The sequence below is a fragment of the Ovis aries genome, chromosome 11 (genome assembly GCF_016772045.2).
Source record: "Ovis aries strain OAR_USU_Benz2616 breed Rambouillet chromosome 11, ARS-UI_Ramb_v3.0, whole genome shotgun sequence".
Classification (NCBI taxonomy): Eukaryota; Metazoa; Chordata; class Mammalia; order Artiodactyla; family Bovidae; genus Ovis; species Ovis aries.
Genome location: NC_056064.1, coordinates 10,869,494 through 10,888,932, shown reverse-complemented (window position 1 = coordinate 10,888,932; position 19,439 = coordinate 10,869,494). Strand labels below are relative to the sequence as shown.

The 19,439-nt window shown below is 36.4% G+C and overlaps 1 protein-coding gene and 1 non-coding gene across 4 annotated transcripts in view; both read right to left on the bottom strand.

The window, feature by feature from the left end:
- The window catches only part of INTS2 (integrator complex subunit 2), a 54,490-nt gene that overhangs the window by 23,862 nt on the left and 11,189 nt on the right, over window positions 1–19,439 (bottom strand). For all 3 annotated transcript variants that reach the window (XM_042255333.2, XM_004012421.6, XM_042255334.2), the window contains exons 9-15: window positions 18,388–18,513; window positions 13,828–13,899; window positions 13,626–13,740; window positions 11,614–11,682; window positions 10,169–10,303; window positions 8,840–9,016; window positions 7,678–7,786 (exon numbers count right to left, since the gene is read on the bottom strand). In XM_042255333.2, the coding sequence (XP_042111267.1) occupies window positions 7,678–7,786; window positions 8,840–9,016; window positions 10,169–10,303; window positions 11,614–11,682; window positions 13,626–13,740; window positions 13,828–13,899; window positions 18,388–18,513 (803 nt within the window). The remainder of the gene's footprint in view (window positions 1–7,677; window positions 7,787–8,839; window positions 9,017–10,168; window positions 10,304–11,613; window positions 11,683–13,625; window positions 13,741–13,827; window positions 13,900–18,387; window positions 18,514–19,439) is intronic.
- On the bottom strand, window positions 15,346–15,418 carry TRNAR-CCU (transfer RNA arginine (anticodon CCU)). Its single transcript has one exon. It is a non-coding gene; the product is annotated as a tRNA-Arg (tRNA).

Sequence of the window (19,439 nt, the reverse complement as noted above, 5' to 3'; positions counted from 1 at the left end):
TTTTTTAAAATGGTACTCTAAGAAATTCAGAGCCTGACTAACCCAAAGTAAACGTCTATACCTTCCTTGTAACTAGCAATAACTTAAGAAAAAATTATACAAAGTCTATACAAAGTTTAATTGACATAAAAAAATAATTTGAATAAATTCACACATTTAAAACATGTATTAAGTGATTACTCTGTATCAAGTAATATTCTAAATGAGTAAGTGAGTAAGTGAAAGCCACTCAGTCCTGTCTGACTCAATGACACAATAGCAAAAAAAGATAAAAGTTGGCCTTCATGAATCTTACATTTTAATAATTTAAAGGAAAAGTTATTTCAGGGAATTCCCTGGCAGTCCAGTGGTTAGGACTCAGGGCTTTTACTGCTGGGAAGATGGGTTTGATTCCGGGTTAGGGAACTATGATCTTGCAAGCTGCACAGCTGACCCAAAATAAGTTTTTAAAAAAATATTTCATATTCCTAGCTGGAAAGACTTTTATTATAAAGATGTAAATTCTCTCTAAATTAATTTCTAGCATAACATAATTCTAACCAAAATCAAAATATAATTTTCTTCTATGGAATTTGACAAAATCTTAAGAGTTCATGTGCAAGATTATATATGTGAAAATGGACAAAAATATTGAACAAGAACAATAATTGTGAAAGGGACTGGAAATGCCTAACAGAAAAAAAAAAGTCAGACATAGGTTTGTAATAAAACTTCAATATACATCAGAGCAACTTTCCAAATTAATAGGAAAATGGTAGATTATTCGCTTTGTGACATTGACAAGTAACCAATTATTTAAAAACAACAATAACAACAACTAGGGGCTTCCCGGAGCCCCATGCTCCACAATAAGAGGAGCCGTAACAGGGAGAAACCCTCACACTGCAACTACAGAGTAGCCCCTGCTCGTCACAACAAGAGAAAAGCCCATGCATCAAGGAAGACTCAGCACAACCAAATATAAATAAATAAATGCATAAAATGAAAAAAAATGTTAATTGAAGCTGTATCCAGGTATGTGTGCTCAGTCGTGCCCGACTCTTTGCGACCCCACGGACTGTAGCCTGCCAGGCTTGTCTGTCCATGGGATTCTCCAGGCAAGAGTACTGGAGAGGGTTGCCATGCCCTCTCCCCAGGGGATCTTTCCCACCCAAAGACTGAAGCCACGTCTCTTGTGTCTCCTGTATGGGCAGGCAGATTCTTTACCACTGGGCCACCTGGGAAGCCAGTCTGTATCCCATACTTGATAACTTCATGAATCTTACATTTTAATAATTTTAAAAGAAAAAAATATTTCAGGGAATTCCCTGGTGGTCCAGTAGTTAGGACTCAGGGCTTTTACTGCTGGGAGGTAGGCATACATAAATTAATTAAAGGCATATGTATATTTTAAAAATGAAATAATGTCCTAAAAGAAAATGTAAGTGATTAGTCATATAATGTTAGTACCTTACTTTCAGAGAGTCTCCTCTCCACAGAATTCTATAATCAAAATACACCATAACCAAATGATAACACCCAACTGCTATCATTGTGAATGCAAAAAAATTGGTACCCACATCGTACACAAATGCATACACATGTCTTCTACAAAATGTCTATAATGGTGAAAACTATCTGGAAAACAGTATGGCAACTCATTTTTTAAATACTGGAATTTAAAAATCTTTGGTTTAGTAGTTCTGTCCTAAAGAAATAAATAATTATATCTGCATACAGAGTTAGCGCTAAGAATATTCATTCTGCCAGTCTCTATAATGGCAAAATGTAGGAACAATCTCCAATAATAAGGTATTTTTTCAGTAATGGTACACATTTATGAAGAAATATTATACAGCTATTAAAAATCATGTTTCAAAAAATGTACTATAATAGGCCAAATGCTTACAGTGTAGTCTTAAGTAAAAAGGGTAGATTAAAAACTTACGATTCCAAACTTTATGAAGGTTATCACACATGCAAAGCTGAAGGGTTTTTTTTCCTAGCAAAATTCTGTGGTGATTATCTCTGGGCAGTAGAATTATGGGTGGCTTATACTCTGGTCTTTGTACTTTTCTCACTTCCTCAATTTTCTTCAGTAAAACACTCTTTTAATAAATATTTTTATTTTAAAAAGCAGTTCTTTTGCATTAAGTAAGATAGGTAAGCAATTAGGTAAATAATGAAATAAGTTTACAATTCTTATACTTTTACTCCACAGGACGATCATATGACTGTTAGAACCTTTCTTGGTCAAACTCGATTTTACTGAAACTTCAAGCTGCCAAGAAACAACATCTGTCAGTGTCTGCTTAAAGGTTTCTACATTTTGAAAGAGGCAGGTGGAGTTAACTTTTTTCTGGGAAGACAATAATTAACTATCAAGTGCAAAGAAAAACTTCAAGTGCAGGAATTTAGAGCCACTGAACATTACAGTTTCCCAAGTATCACAGGATAGGTCTTGTTCTGCTGATGACAAAGGAAATTTCATATCAAACAGGACAGAAGCAGAAAAAGCAGCCAGAGCTTGTTTTTAAATGAAGATAAGGGGCTTCCCTGGTGGCTGAGTGGTAAAGAATCCACCTGACAATGCAGGAGGCATGGGTTCAATCCCTGATCCGGGAAGATTCCACATGCCCCGGAGCAACTAAGCCCGTGCACCGCAACCTATCGAGCCTGTGCTCTAGAGCCCGGGAGCCACAACGACTGAGCCCACAGGCCTGAGAGACTGCGCCCCGCCGCATGAGAAGCCGCCACAATGGGAAGCCCATGCACCCCAACAAGGAGCAGTCCCTGCTTTCCAAGCTAGAGACAGTGGGTGTGCAGCAATGAAGACCCAGCACAGCCAAAAATAAAGCAAATATACTTTAAATAGGGCTTCCCTGGTGGCTCAGAGGTTAAAGCGTCTGCCTGCAACGCGGGAGACCTGGGTTCAATCGCTGGGTCGGGAAGCTCCCCTGGAGAAGGAAATGGCAACCCACTCCAGTAGTCTTGTCTGGAGAATCCCAAGGACGGAGAAGCCTGGTGGGCTACAGTCCACGGGGTCGCAAAGAGTCAGACACGACTGAGCGACTTCACTTTCACTTTCATTTTCTTATACTTTAAATAGGCTTCCCTGATAGCTCAGTTGGTAAAGAATCTGCCTGCAATGTAGGAGAGCCCAGTTTGATTCCTGGGTTGGGAAGATCCCCTGGAGAAGGGAAAGACTACCCACTCCAGTATTCTTGCCTGGAGAATTCCATGGACTGTAACAAAGAGCAGTCCCTGCTTGCCAGAGCTAGAGAAAGCTGGCGTGCAGCAATGAAGACCCAGCACAGCCAAAAATAAAATAAATAAATATTTTTAAAAAACAAAATAAATGATATTAAGGGACAGAGTTAAGCAAGTAAGCTACTTAAGTGTGAGACTGTGTTTAGCATCCCATTGGCTGCCGTAGGAGCAGATAAACAGGTAAAGCTGATAAAACATGTTCAGTATTCATTAGCACTGGTTTTAACGCAAAAATATGTAAATATAACTTCTGTATTTAAAATGCTCAATAAATATTTAAAATAAATAACCAACAAGGACCTAAGTATAGCACAGGGAACTCAGCTCAATGTTCTGTAATACCTGTAAGCGTATAACTGAATCCCTCGGCCGTACACCTGAAACTAGCACCTCATTTTTAATCAACTACGAACAGAAAGTGAAAACGTTAGCCTCTCAGTCACATTCAAGTCTTTGTGACCCCATGGACTGTAGCCCATTGGGCTAATCAGTCCATGGGATTCTCCAGGAAAGAATACTGGTGTGGGCAACCATTCCCTTCTCCAGGCGAGCCTCTCAACCCAGGGATTAAACCCGTGTCTCCTGCATTGCAGGCAGATTCCTTACCATCTGAACCATCAGGGAAGCCCCTTAGTTTAATCAACTATACTCCAATATAAAATCAAAATTTTTTTAAAGTACACAAAAATAAACTTTTACCTAGTAATAAAATTTTCAGATATAATAAACAGGAAACATTTTTTAAGTATAAAAACTGAAAATACAACGGCAATGCTCATATTTTAATGGGGTATTAATAAAGGGATAGTACAAGGGATTTATTATGCTATTTCTTACACATGTTCTTTTAGATCAATACAGTATTTAACTGCAATGCAGAAGACCCAGGTTTGATCCCTGGGTTGGGAAGATCCCTGGGAGAAGGGAACAACTACCCACTCCAGTATCCTTGCCTGGAGAATCCCATGGATAGAGGAGCCTGGCGGGCTACAGTCTACGGGGTTGCAACGAGTCGGACATGACTGAGTGACTAAACACACAATATATGCACTTGTATTACAAATGTTTTTAAACAAATCAAAAATATGCATATGTGAAAAAATATGTATGTATAAAACACTTTTTAATGACTATGATATTCTAATACCTGGCTCTATCTCAGATGTTGGAATTCTGTATTTGAGCTTCAACAGCTACTTGGTGCCTGCTAATGATGTTTATTATAAAGCCCAAAAACACAGACCAGTTAGCAAGGTACTGAAACAACACAACTTCATAGGTAGGAATAAATTTGAGGCGGAATACTCTTCATTTTTGGCTGTGGAAGAGAAAACTTCTCTCATGTTATGACATATTCTGCAGTTAACTTATTCCTTTGGACTAAGAAATTGGGCTAGAAAAAAAAATTTTCTTCAACTATGGGAAAAAATTCTCCAAGAAAGCTCAATCCCTCCGTCTGTCTTCCACACCCGGTTTCCTCTCACCTATCAAGGACATCTCTCTAGGGATTCTCTCGTAAAGCTTCCCTCTACTAGATTACTCCCAACAGCATACAACATTCTCTTAACTCTTTCACCTTAAAAAAAAATAAAAAGTCCTCTCTTGACCTCATTTTCCTCTCCAATTACCATATTCATTTCCCTCCTTCTCTTTACAACTTTTCAAAAGAACTGTCTGTATTCACTGTGTTTAGTATTATCTCCTCTAATTTGCTTTTGAATTTACTAAAATCAGGCTTTAATTCTGAGGAAATAAAAAAAATAAAGGACCTGTAAGGTCCTGTAAAGGTTGAAGGTCAAAGGACCTCTAGTAAGCTAAACCTGATCATTAGCTGAGCCTAAGTCCTAACCTTACTTGATCAATCACCATCCTTTGACACAAGTGATCTCGCTCTCCTCTGAAATATTCTTCTCTTGGCATGCAGAACATCACAGCCCCCTTAGTCTCCTTCCACACCTTCTCCCTTGGTTATCCTACTTAATATGATTATAAATATCATACATATGCTGAAGAATCTCAATGCTTCAGTCCAGGTTTATCTCATCTAAATTTCAGGCCAGTGTTTACAATTATTTTCAAAACATCCCCACTTCATCAGACATCTCAAACTTACTATGTCCCAAACCAGCTCCTGACTGCCCACAAACCTGCCATTAATTTCAGTAGATAGCCATTGTCTAGCTCAGACCGAAGCCTCCACATCAACCTTGGCTCCTGTCTCTCAAATCTAATGAATTCATCAGCAAAACCTCTCAGCTCTACCTTCAATATATATATACACTGCTACCAGTCCAAGCCACCATCTGTTCTATAATCTTGGAAAAACCTAATCATTTTGTTGTTCAGTGGCTAAGTCGTGTCCGACTCTTGCAATGCCATGGACCAACAGCCCACAAGGCTCCTCTGTCCATGGGATTTCTCAAGCAAGAATACTGGAGTGGGTTGCCATTTCCTTCTCCAGGGAATCTTTCTGACCCAGGGATCAAACCTACCTCTCCTACATTGCAGGCAGATTCTTTACTGCAGAGCCACCAGGGAAGACCAAGAAAAACCTAGTAACTTTTCTACAATCTCCCAGTTCCTTTCAAAGACTAAACTGTACACCAAATCTGAAATTCTTAACTTTCAGAAAGATCCATCAGACTATTGCATAAAGAACAGAAGCTTCATCTGAACACAGGGTTGAACTGAGCATGTCATTATCTTTAAAGATTCTTCCAGTCTTAAAAATTCTGAGTGATTTGCTAATTCTGCATGGTGTATACATGAAAGTGGACTATACTAGTCTCTGTACTTTCTTATATTATTTCTTTGCTAGACATTAATTTAAATAAAAACTAAGAGTGTATCTTGGTCCCCTACTTCAGTATCCATGGTCTGAGTTCTCCCCAGAATACCTCCTTGTAACTCATTCCTCTAGTATCTATTAAATCACAAGTGTCATATCCCTTAACAGAATTCATTACATGTGGATACAAGTGGGAGACTATTACTTAATGCTTATTATTAGCCCATCTTGTCCCTCAAATGACAAAGACTATAATTATAGTTGTGGGATATCATCTGTATATCCCTAACAAATGTTGTCAGGAAAAAAAAGCTGCTGAGAAATTCACAGTATATTTAAAACACAATACTCCATATAAATGAAAGAAACTCATCGGCCACACACTGAAAACTAACTTTAATTTATAGCTTTTGAAAAGTAAAATCACTCAGCCATGACAAAATACAATCCCTTAAAAGAATTCTCCCGGCATTATAATACTCAATGCCTGCAACATTTTTTAAATTTCATTTTTCTTGGAGTATAGTTGCCTTACAATGTCGTGTTAGTTTCTACTATTCAAAGTGAATCAACTGTTGGTACACGTGTATCTCCTCTTTTCTGGATTTCTCTCCCGTTTAGGTCACCACAGAGCACTGAGTCGAGTTCCCTGTGCTGTACAGCAGGTTCTCACAGTCATCTGTCTTATACACAGTGTCAGTAGTGTGAACGTGTCAATCCCAATCTCCCAGTTCTTCCCAGCACCCTTCTTTACCCCCTTGGTGTCCATATGTTTGTTCTCGACGTCTGTGCGTCTCTGTTTCTGTTTTGCAAATAAGATCATCTTTACCACGCCTATTACGTTTTAAGGACACTTTTTGCTTTGAATATGGAACTACATACATTTGCTGTTGTTGCTGTTCAGTCACTAATCATGTCTGACTCTTCACAACTCCGTGGACTGCAGAACACCAGGCTCCTCTGTTCTCTACTACCTCCCGGAGTTTGCTCAATTTCACGTCCATTGAGATGGTGATGCTATCTAACCATCTCATCCTCTACCACCCCCTTCTCTGTCTGCCTTCAGCCTTACATTTAGGAAGCCAAAATACAGGTGAATTTTCTTTTTCACACAGAGGAAAACATACTACTTTGTACTAATATTATCTATACTAAATCTGACCTTCTGATATTATACAAAGTACCTAAGTTCAATGATAACATTAATGGCAAAGGAAACCCTCCTGTTGGTTTTTTTTCCTACTGCTTTGATTAGACTGTTACTCTTCATATTCATGGAAGGAAAAATAGGAAAAAGGTTGAAATCAAGCAAAAAAATCTATTTCAGTACCAACAGGTTTATGTCTTAACTTACCTTTAGTCAATAAGGTCACTAAAATTGTTAAAATACACACAATTCAGTTAATCATTAATTCAGCCTGCTAAAAGGAGCGCTGAGCCTTCCGGAGTGATCATATGTCCACACATGCATGTACTTATGCACCAGAGTATGAAAAGCTAACACTGCAAAGACTGCAGAAAGATGCTGGAGCTTGTTGGAATATCTGACCTTATTCTCTCCAATACCAGCCTGGAAAGCAACAGAATATGAGCAGATAGGGTGAACTGTCACTAGAAACACTGTCCTCTGCACAACTTACCTAAAGCCTTGGCATTTGCTAGGAGAGCTTCTTCATAAGACAGAATATAATAAAGCACCAAGAGCTGCGCTGTGATACTGAAACGCTGATTAAGGCGGATGTTGTCACCCTGGAGGTAATATTATAAACACTTTAAAATACTGTTAAATTTCATGAGTGCTTTCCCCGCCCCCACCCCGGCCACAACAGGCAGTATGTGGGATCTTAGTTCTCCAACCAGGAGAACCCTGTCCCCTGCATTGGCAGCACAGAGTCTAAACCACTGGACCACCAGGGAAGTTCCAATGAGTACTTTTGGATAGTAAAAAAGATAGTAAAAATAGATTATTCGGTGTTGCTACTCCCAAGCTTAAAGAAATTGGGAGAAATGTTGCTGTCTTCACATTAAACTCAAAGTGACAATGTGAAGTTTAAGTTAAATTTGAGATGGCTTGAGAGATAAAAGCAACATGCTTAATAGTCTTTAAAACTTCCCTGGTGGCTCAGACTGTAAAGTGTCTGCCTACAATGCGGGAGACCTGGTTTCGATTCCTGGGTCGGGAAGATCCCCTGGAAAAGGAAATGGCAACCTACTCCATCACTCTTGCCTGAAAAATCCCATGAATGGAGAAGCCTTGTAGGCTACAGTCCATGGGGTCACAAAGAGTCAGACACGACTGAGCGACCTCATAGTTTTTAAGATAGGGCTGCTTCTGAAAAAAGTTAACATTTACAGGAATCTCAAGTATTATCTGAAATTACCATGAAGAAAATAATTCCTAAAAAAAAGATACTGTACACTTCAGTATATTTGGAGAAAAAAAGATTTACTCCAAATTTTCCATAAATAATCTAGGTATATCTTAAATTCTCAGGAAGCTGGTTTAATGTGTTGAAATGTCACATAATCCTTTGTTAAACACACAACCTCCAGGACATTTCTTAAACTTTAAAATGGAGCTTTTGAAAGAATTCTTCAAAAAGTGTCTAATCAACAAACTACATGGAATACCATTCTTTTAATATTCATAAGTGATCTAAAAAACTGAATACCATTTTAAATTCAGAACCACCTAGAAGTGGTTCTCCTCTAATAATCTGGGGAAAAAATGTGGAGTAAGTGTAAAGAATAAAAGAAAAATGAATTAATACATGTTTTAAAAAAAAACCAACACTATTTTACCCCAATGACTCCTTGGAAAATATTGAGTATCTCCTGTTCTGTAACTGGCTGATTTGTGGCTTCTGGATTAGATTTAGATGCAGGAGTAAGTATAGAATTTATGTACACATCAATCAGAGGAAGTAATTGAGGATGGAGTGGAATGGAGGTTTCACAGAGCTGTCTATAAATCCAATCCTAGAAAAGAAGGTGACAGGCACTAAATTATGGCAATAAGAAAAACCAATCAAAATTTTACAAGCACATACAATTTTACATGATTTATGAAAAAGTAAAACTCACTATTAACTTTTAGCAGTTGCTAAATAATATCATCCAATTTCATAATTGCCTTTGATTTAAAAATGGAAACAGTTTTTCTTTCCTAAAATTGAGAATATTGTTCCATGGAAGATAAACCTAAAAATGACAGCTTGAGTTTAGAGTTTGGACTTCAGGTTTTTAATCTAATGGTTTTTAAGTAGTGGGAAAAACACTGTCAAGTCCCTTTTTGTATCTATGTTTAGAGCACCATATATGCTGCTGTAAAAGACCCCACAGCAGAAAGGCATTTAGGGAGAGGAATAGTTTCTCACAACAAGCCTCAGACATATTAAGAAGGTGGCTTTGACAACCACATATGGGAGATTAACTATCTGCACAAATACAGGCCAAGAAAACACTGGGGGTGCATTTGGACTCTTAATTCTTCTCTACTTCACTTGCAAAAAATATAAAAAGCAGAAGATACAATCAAGATGGAAAATAACTTCACTACATCATAAAAACAAAGACAATCAAATGTGATATAGCAATGCATATATTGTTCAGGGTTCTTTACAAATAAAATAGCCTCTTAGAAAGGGTTCAAACAAACTTTTTTCTGTTTTAACCTCCTGTGGGTTAAGCCTTTTCTTTAGAGGACCTGTGTGCTATAGCCAACCATATAACAAATTGAAAACATATCAAAATATGTGCAAGCTTAATGTTAGAAGTCCGTGTGACAAATGGATTACAAATACTGGTCATGGCTAACCAGCAACCTTCTCAGTTTGGTAAACAAAACCAAGTATAAAGAATGGCAGTTTCTTACTAAAGTTTAATGAAATTGCTAAATATCATTGAGAATTTTAAAGGAATTAGTACTATTGTACATTTTGTAAATAACTGAACAGTTATACTGTTTTAAAAATCTGAAATTAAGAGTCTAATTACTATAACTATATAAGTGACGAGTAACTAAAAACATTTCACATACAAAATCCACAATAAAGGTCTACAAGCTCAAATAGAACTGGGAAAAAAGCATTAACTCAGATTTTAGCTTGAAGAATAAATGTAAGATCATACTTTTATTGATACTTTGTGTTTGGTGAAGGAACGACTCCTCAGCAGCTGGTAAATGCAATGAATAGGCAAAAACCCAGTAATGTTGGCACTCAGGTTGCTGGTGACAGGGACTCGAACTGCATGAGCTGTGACAACCTAAAAGGGAAACATAACAGCAATCCATGTGACAGAGCCAGATACAAAATTACTCTGAAAGAGGGAGATGTAGCCAGGTGCACTGTCAGCACTAATGTGGTCCTTTGGCAGGAGTGACAAAAACCAATCATGACATGATTTCATTATTTTGAGTGATGAGGTGGCATCACACATCTGGGAATTTGTAAAGTTCTCTAATTTTAAAAAATTTACTTCTAAACACAGATACATTGCCAAGGGTTAAAGTTAAAAAATATGTAAAATTTGGAATCATAAAATCTGGGCTCAATGACTATAATATATAAAACAGACAAACAACAAGGATTTACCATATAGCACAGAGAACTACATTTACTATATTATAATAAACTGTAATAGAAAAGAATCTTAAAAGAGAGAGGGGACATATGTATACACATGGCTGATTCATGTTGATGTTTGGCAGAAACCAACACAATTCTGTAACTATCCTTCAATTAAAAAATAAATAAGAATACAAATATATACATATATATGCATAACCAAATCACTTTGTTGTATATCTGAAACTAACATAATATTGTAGATTATCTATAGTTTAATTTTTTTAAAAAAAGGAAAAAAAATGGTTTCCATCATTGAAAAAATAAAATATCATTAGGATTATCCATGGACAAAAGTGCTGAGACCAAATAAGAACAAATTAATACAAGAATAAGGAATTTAGACTCTAGCTTATAACCTAGTTAGACACGGCACCTTATAGCTGAAAGGTTTAAACAGATCTATTATTTTTCTCCTAACAATCCCAATTGTCAGTAAACTTCCCTGGTAGGTTATGGTAAAGAATCTGCCTGCAGTGCAGGAGATCAGGTTTGATCCCTGGATCAGGAAGATTCCTCTGGAGAAGAGAATGGCTACTCATTCTCATATTCTTGCCTGGAGAATTCCATGGACAGAGAAGCCTGATAGGCTACAGCGCATGGGTTGGCAAAGAGTCAGACACAACTGAGCCCCTAACACTTTCACCCCATGTGAGACCCCTGTCAACAGTATCCAAGACTACATTCTTAGGTATCTATTCAAAGTCTCCAAAATAAGCAAATTTACTTAGCACATGCTTTTCTATGTAGTAAATAGCTTTGAAAACAAATTTGAAATAGGATTTTTCTTTATAGAAGTTTCAAAGATTACATAAATCATCACTGGAAACTAAAAAGGAACACAAAGACTATATTATTCTCTTAAACTGAAACATATACAAGTTTTCTCACAAGGAATGTTATAAATAAAGTTAAAGAAATACCTAAGATAATAGTTAAAAGAAGTACCTGCTCAGTAAAAATTTCCTGTGTGAAGACAGTCTTCATCCTGCTCAAGGAGCTTGGCTTAATTACAATCTAAAACAACCAAAACACAACACTGTAAAGCGATTATATTTCAATAAAAAACAAAGAAAAGAAAGGCTCTTTTCTACAAAAAAAAAATACAAAATAAAGCAACCAAAAGATTTCAACAGCAGGTGAAAATAAAATATATGAAGCACAATTTTACTTAATATATAAAATTAATGTTCAAATACTCTGTTTCAGAAGTAGCTTCTCAAACCTAACACTAAAATGTGTTTTTCCTCAGGAACCAAATATGAAAGTACTTAGTGGGACTTCCCTTATGATCCAGTGGCTAGACTCTGAGCTCCCAATGCAAGGGGCCTAGGTTCGATCAGGAAACTAGATCTCACATACCACAAGATATGGTACAGTCAAATAAATAAAAAAAATTTTTAAGTACTCAGTAAACATATTATTATTGCATTTTAAGTCAGTGGGAAGAAGTGGATTATTTAATAAATGGAGGTGGGATAGCTCTCTTTCTGGATAATACAAATAAAGATTTGCATATGACATCATACCCCATATTAACTCCAAAGGTATTAAAGATTTAAATGTAAAACACAAGGCCACAAAAACACTAGAAGAAAATATAGGTGACCATTTCTATTAAACTGAGGAAAGAAAAGCACTTCTAAGCATAATAACAAAATAAGAAGTACAAAAGAAATACTTAATATATTACACACATAGAAAATAATAATTTTCACATGGCAGAAAAGACTGGGAAAAACCATCTGCAACATATTATACTTCTCCATCTTTAAGACAATAAGGATTATAATATGCACCACTGATTTAATAGTAGCTTTTCAAGTAAATAAAGAGGGCAAACACTATCACACTAACATTATGCATCAACTATAAAATGAATCCAAGTTTCAATATATGGTAAAGTGTGTGTCTTGAATCAATGAAATATGATATACAAGGCATAACAGCATATCATTTATATATAAAGAGTACTTCTTAATCAGTAAAAGGAAAAATAAATCAATAAAAATCCCTATAGAAAAACTGGGACATCAATAAGCCTTTTATAAATGAAATAAACCAACTAAAACACATAGATTGTTTAAAAGTAACCAAAAAAACTCTATATAAACTATAACAATAAAAAATAATAATAACTAGTAATCAAAGAAATGCAAAATAAGTAAGACCATTTTTCATCAAATTTGCAAAGATTAAAAAGAATGGTAATGCCCAGTGATGGGTGATGGGTGATGCCCAGTGATCACGAAGTTAGGAAAATATCCACTCTCATTCACTAATGAGAATAGTTAAACTGGTATAATCTTTCTGGAAAATAATCTGACAATATTCATTAAATATCTTCACATCACCATACTTTTACTTAGTACTGCTTTCTATAACTTTATCCTAAGGAAGAAATCCAAAAAGTGTTTAAAAATATACATGTATGGATGTCTGTATGTATATTTACATATATAGGATATTCATCTAAGCATTATTCAGAAATTAGAAAAATCTACATGGCAAATAAAGGAACCATTAAAAATGTCACGATCAGTCCACACAATAACTACAATGCAGCCACTGAAAATTATGTTGTATTAGAATATTTATTGATATGAGGAAGTTCTCATTGTATATTGGTAAGTTCATTAAAACCACTATCTATCTATCTATCTATATATCAATTTAAAGAAAGAACAGATACCAGACTATTAATAGTACTTGATATCTCTGAACAGGGAATTATAGCTTTCCCTTCTTTACTGTGTTTTCTAAGTTTTCTACATAGAACATCTATTATTCTCATAAATAATGTTTACATAATGTACTTTTTTTAGAGAGCTCCTGATAAAGTTTCAAACTATTATACAACTAAAATTACTTCAAAATGAAAAGAACCTATTTACTTAACATTATAAGAAAATGTCCAGCTTAGAAACATCTTCTTTAGAAAGAAAATAAGAGGAAATTACCTTCATTCCCAAAGTGGAACAGACCAAGTCAATGATAGCACTGAGCTGGTTGCTATGAAAGTACATAGCAACCAATAATAACATCTCTCCGAAAGAAGCAGAGACACCTGAAGTACTGTTGAAACAGAAAAGAAAATGTGAATTTCCAAAGGAAGGATAAGCAAACTTACTCAGTTATCTGATACAAATGAAGTCATCTTACCTTTCAAAGTAAGCTTCTTCTTTGATCATCCAGCTTAGCCACACTACCATGAGCTGCTCCTGTTCAGGAGTACTGGTAATATAGAAAAAATATCAGAAGTCACTGGTCTAAATCAGATATACTAGCATAAGAATAAAAAAGCATTCTGGAATTATCTTTGGTGCAAATTATTTTTTCCTCAAATTATTTTTTCCTCAAATTAATTGCTTGTTGAATTGGCCATTAATTATCATTGAGATATGTAGTAGTTCTAGAGAAGAACAGAGAAACATAAATTTTCTCCATTTATATGAATAGCCAAACCCTCTCAAAGTCTCAGTTACTAGTATTGCAGGTTGGACAGAATAAACTTCCTCACATTCCTTAGAAAAACAAAGGTTCCTTGGGATTAAAATGTTAGAAGAACGTATATACTAACAGCCAATACTTATTTCCTATAGAAAAAAATCTATAGTGTTGAAACTTAATCATTAAAAACTCACAAACTGAGTATGAGGACAGAAATCAGACCAAATGAAATTTAGTTTGTAGAGGCATTTTGAGCAGAACTCAATATTAGAGGGAAATAAGTGATCACTATTCGAAACAGTAAAAAGAGACAGCCAGGGGCTAACCATATATGACAAATGGTTTTAGAAATACATGAACACTGACTTGTTTAAAGCAAATTCCTAGGTTTAGGTTGAAATGTACAAGTTGATTTTGATCTGTAATAGTAATGTCCATTGATCCTTTTCCCTGGTGGCTCAGACAGTAAAGCGTCTGTCTACAATGCGGGAGACCCGGGTTCGAGCCCTGGGTTGGGAAGATCCCCTGGAGAAGGAAATGGCAATCCACTCCAGTACTACTGCCTCGAAAATCCCATGGACAGAGGAGCCTGGTAGGCTACAGTCTATGGGGTCGCAAAGAGTTGGACACGACTGAGTGACTTCACTCTTCTACTTCACTGCAGTATAAGCAGCAAAAATAAAAACCAACCACAAAAAAAAAAAAAAAAAAAACAACCACAAAGCCTGATACCCAAAACTAAGAAAATTTAAAAGGTCATGCTCAACCATACATAAATTACTCCACTTATACAAGACAATGTTATGTAATAGAAAGATTACAGCCTTTAGAGTCTGCCAGACCTGAGTGGGAATCTCATCTCTGCCAATTACTGTTAGTGTGACCTTGAATAAGAAATTTAAATAATCTTCTTGTACTTTAGCTGTCCTACCTATAAAATATAAAGTAAATATTTATATTTTAGGTAATAAATAAGTGTATAACTTTATATATAAAGTATATAACTTAGGTAATATATAAGTGAATATAACTTTATATATAAAGTATATAACTTTATATATATAAGTATATAACTTTAGGTAATATATGTGTATAACTGAATCACTCTGCTGTATACCAGCAACTAACACAACACGGTAAACTGACTATACTTCATTAAAACAAACTTTTTAAAAATTTTATTTATTTCTTTGGCCACTGAGGATCTTAGTTGTGGCATGTGGGATCTAGTTCCCCGACCAGGGATCGAACCTGGGCCCCCTGCATTAGGAGCACAGAGTCTTAGCCACTGGACCACCAGGGAAGTCCCCAAAATAAACTTTTTAAAACAAGAAATTACTCCAGGTAAAGAGAAAACACTTCATTTCATGTACTTAGTTTCACACATTCCTAAAACACACCATTCAAATTACATTAAAGGGATTTTCTTAAAACACATAAATGAACTTAGTTTCACACATTCCTAAAACACACCATTCAAATTACATTAAAGGGATTTTCTTAAAACACATAAACGCACAGGATGATAATAAAGGACAACACCACAAGACACTGGAAAGCTGGCGCCAGTGAGGAGCAAGAGGAGTAACTGACTCAGCAGACCAAGGAAGCAGCACACTACACTGGCAGGAAGGAGAGCCAGTCTACCACTTACACCACAGAATCCCCAAAGGGCTCAGGAACCGGCACCTCCAGGCGGTCTGGGGAGTGCGAAAGAAGACGGAGACCAAACATAGACAGTTTGGATGAGCAGTGGACTTCCAGACCAACCCTCCACTCTGCCATCCCCCCAGCAGAGAGGAAACAAGATTGATTCTCTGGATAAGGGAAAAGAGGGTGTTTCTGAACTGAAGGACAACCAGGGCTTTCTGCAGCGCCTTCTGGAAAGTAGAAGAATTAAGTGAACAACCACAGTGCAGGCTGAGATCTCCCAGTCCTTAACCCTCACTTTTTAACTTCACTTATGGATTTCTTCTTAGGCCTTCGCTCTCAGGCAAGAAAATGGTCTTCTCCAAGACTCTGAAAAGCCCAAGTGCTTCTCATCTATGCGTTCAGAAGTTCTAATTTGCCTTTTAGTCTAATCTTAAATATGAATTATCAAGCATTATTAAACCTCTGAGAAAAACAGACACCAAAAAAAGAAAAAGGCAGAAAAAAAGAAACTTAGAGAAAAGAAACAGTACAAATAAGACCCCTTCAATCATTATGGGTAATATCAGAGAAACCATGCCACCATGAAGCATCAGACTCTATAAAGAAGAAATAAGAATAAAAATGAGCTCTTAGAAGTTAAAAACTAAATAGAAGACAAGGTTGAGAAAAAAATCCTAAAAGGTAATATGAGCAGTATCTTTGTGAAGTGATTGAAATGTTCTAAAATTGTACTGTGGTAATGGCTGTACTACCTTGTAAATATACTAAAAACTATTAAATTGTACACTTTAAACTGGGTGGATTTTATGGTATGTAAACTGTCTCCTAAAGGAGATCAGTACTGGGTGTTCATTGGAAGGTCTGATGTCAAAGCTGAAACTCCAATACTTTGGCCACCTGATGCAAAGAGCTGACTCATTTGAAAAGACCCTGATGCTGGGAAAGACTGAGGGCAGGAGAAGGGGATGACAGAGGATGAGATGGTTGGATGGCATCACCGACTCAATGGACATGAGTTTGGGTGGGCTCCAGGAGTTGGTATTGGACAGGGAGGCCTGGCGCTCAAGGGGTTGCAAAGAGTTGGACACGACTGAGCAACTGAACTGAACTGAAACTGTGTCTCAATAATGCTGTTTTTTTAAAAAGCAGAACAAAACAAAGATAAGGAAAGTAAGAAAGAATAAGATAATAAGATAATCACTACAGGAAGCCCAATATCAAAACAAGAGGAGGTTTCAGAGAAACCAATGTGAAAGGCAAATCCGTTCACAGAAATTTCCTAGAACTGAACAATGTGAGTTCCCAGGTTGAAAAGGTAGAAATACCTAGGAGAAAGGACAAAAACAGACCCATACAAAAGCACATCACCAAAAAATTTCAAAACCCTAGGAACAAAAAGTTAATCCTTCATGTTCCCATATTTTAAAAAAACAAGCCACCAATAAGGACCAGGAATCAGAATGTTACCAGATTCCTCAATGGTAACACTGGAAGTTAGAAGACAATACAGCAAGACTTCCAAAATTCTCAAAGGAAATTATTTCCAACTTAGAACGCTATACCCCATCAAACTATCAACCAAGTGTTAAAGTAGAATAAAGACATTTTCAGAAATAGCCTAAATAATTTAATAATCTAAATAATTTAATTAATCTAAATAATTTACCTCCTACACATCCACTCTAAAGAAGCAAAATGAGGGAGCAAATGAAAAAAGATGGAGACAAGATGCGGGAAATAGGAGACCCAAAAAAGAAGAGTTAAAGCGAGTCCCCAGGATAAGAGTGAAACGCAATTCCAGGATGAGAGCTGTATATCCGGGCAGAGGCAACCAGTTCAGATGCAAGGGGGTCAAAACGCTTCAGGACAGACTGCCTCAAGAAAATGAAACCAATGGAATAACTAATGAGCCTGAACATCTTGAGAGGAGGGTTAGACTGGCAGAGAGTTTGAAACTGCATTAACCTAAGTACATAAAACACCAAGCAAATGAAAAACAAAGAACAAAAGCAAACAGGACAATTCTTAATGGAAAAACCAGTTTTGCAAAAGAAAAGTAATCCTCTACTTGGCTGAGCTCCCAAGAGTGTAACTTAAACAATAATGTACTGATCAAAGCAAAATAATAATAACTTATGTACAGGGAGAATGGAGAGATACGAAGGACACAGAGAAGGTTGAGGACAGAGAGAAGGAGAACTAATTTCTCATTCTCATAGTGGGACATTAACAAATACTCCTAAAACAAAAAAATCAGGATGTAGCAAATATAAACAGTAATAAAGATGTGGGAGTCAAAACCGAAAGAATCACCTAAAAGAACTGAAAGCTGCCGCCTCTAGGGAAGTGAAAAACAGGGCAAAAGGGAATCAGGACTACCATTTGTCTCAAATCTTGACGAGCTACTTTGAATCCCTTAAATATTTGTATATGAAACTTTGATAAAGACAAACAAAAGAACCGGCATACAGGAGATGCTATTAATACCTTTCTATTAAATGATAAAGCAATGTCCATACCTAGATCACTTTTGCAGTAAGTTAGTTAATTCTGCATATTGTTTTAATAAATAAACAAAAGCAGACCTTGGGAAAATAGAACAAGTATACAGTTGGGTACCTGACAAGAGTAGAAAAGGCCAGCAGCATACAAAAGGAGAGTGAAACGAAGCGAACCCCAGCCGGTGTCGCAGGAGGACGGCTGGTCATCAACTGCAGTAATTGCTCAGCTTCTTCCTCAGTTGGTCTAAAAAAGGAATCCACTATTAGGTTTTAGTTTTTTTCAGTGGAGAGAAGGAAGAAGAGGGGACTTCTCAACAGTTCAACCTTTCAGATACAAATCCTAAGGTTTGGAATGATACCTCACTATTTATAAAATCTTTAATATCTTAAGATGTCAAAAGCAAAACTGCTGAGTTTGCAACCAGTGCTCTTCCTCAGACACAAATACAGGTAGTCCTCACTTTGCATGGTAGTGTGCGACCACAAAAATAACCATGCAAGCTGAAACTGCATCACGGTCTTAATCATCAGTGGGGAGAATTACAATCGTTCCATTACCTTTAAAATTTCTGTCAAGACATTACAAACTCTGTTGGTTATAATGCCTAAGGAAACTTTTTAAAACAGTTAAACTAATATTTATATAGCATTCTATAATTGAATATATTAGAAACATCAGGAATTCTCCAGTGTTGTCTTTATAAGATTTATCAAGGGTAGTTTTAAACAGCCCTTGCCATTTTCTCATTGTATAAATTATAGAGTGAGCATCTTCTCTAGGCCTTGATGAATTATCATACCCTTCCCTTCTAAGTTTGGATCAGCTTCCAACATTTCATCCTGTGTACTCTCAATCATGAAATATCTGAGTTCCTATAATGCAAACATTTTTGCCAGCATCAGTCTTCTGGAGGTCTTCATCCTTTTGGTCCCGATGACTTCCCTCAAGTTCCCCTTCACGAAATCCATCTGGCTATCATGCCTAGGGTCTCTCAAACGTCAACATTTTCAGTCAACTATTGCTTCTATTTATGTTTGGTTCAAATGTCACTTCTGCTGTTAACCACTTTTTCTTTGCTACACGTTCATTGTTATTGGCCAATTCCCTCTTTCAATTATTCGATTTTGCAAAATACCACATGGGTTTATTCAGAGAGACGAGGGGGCGGC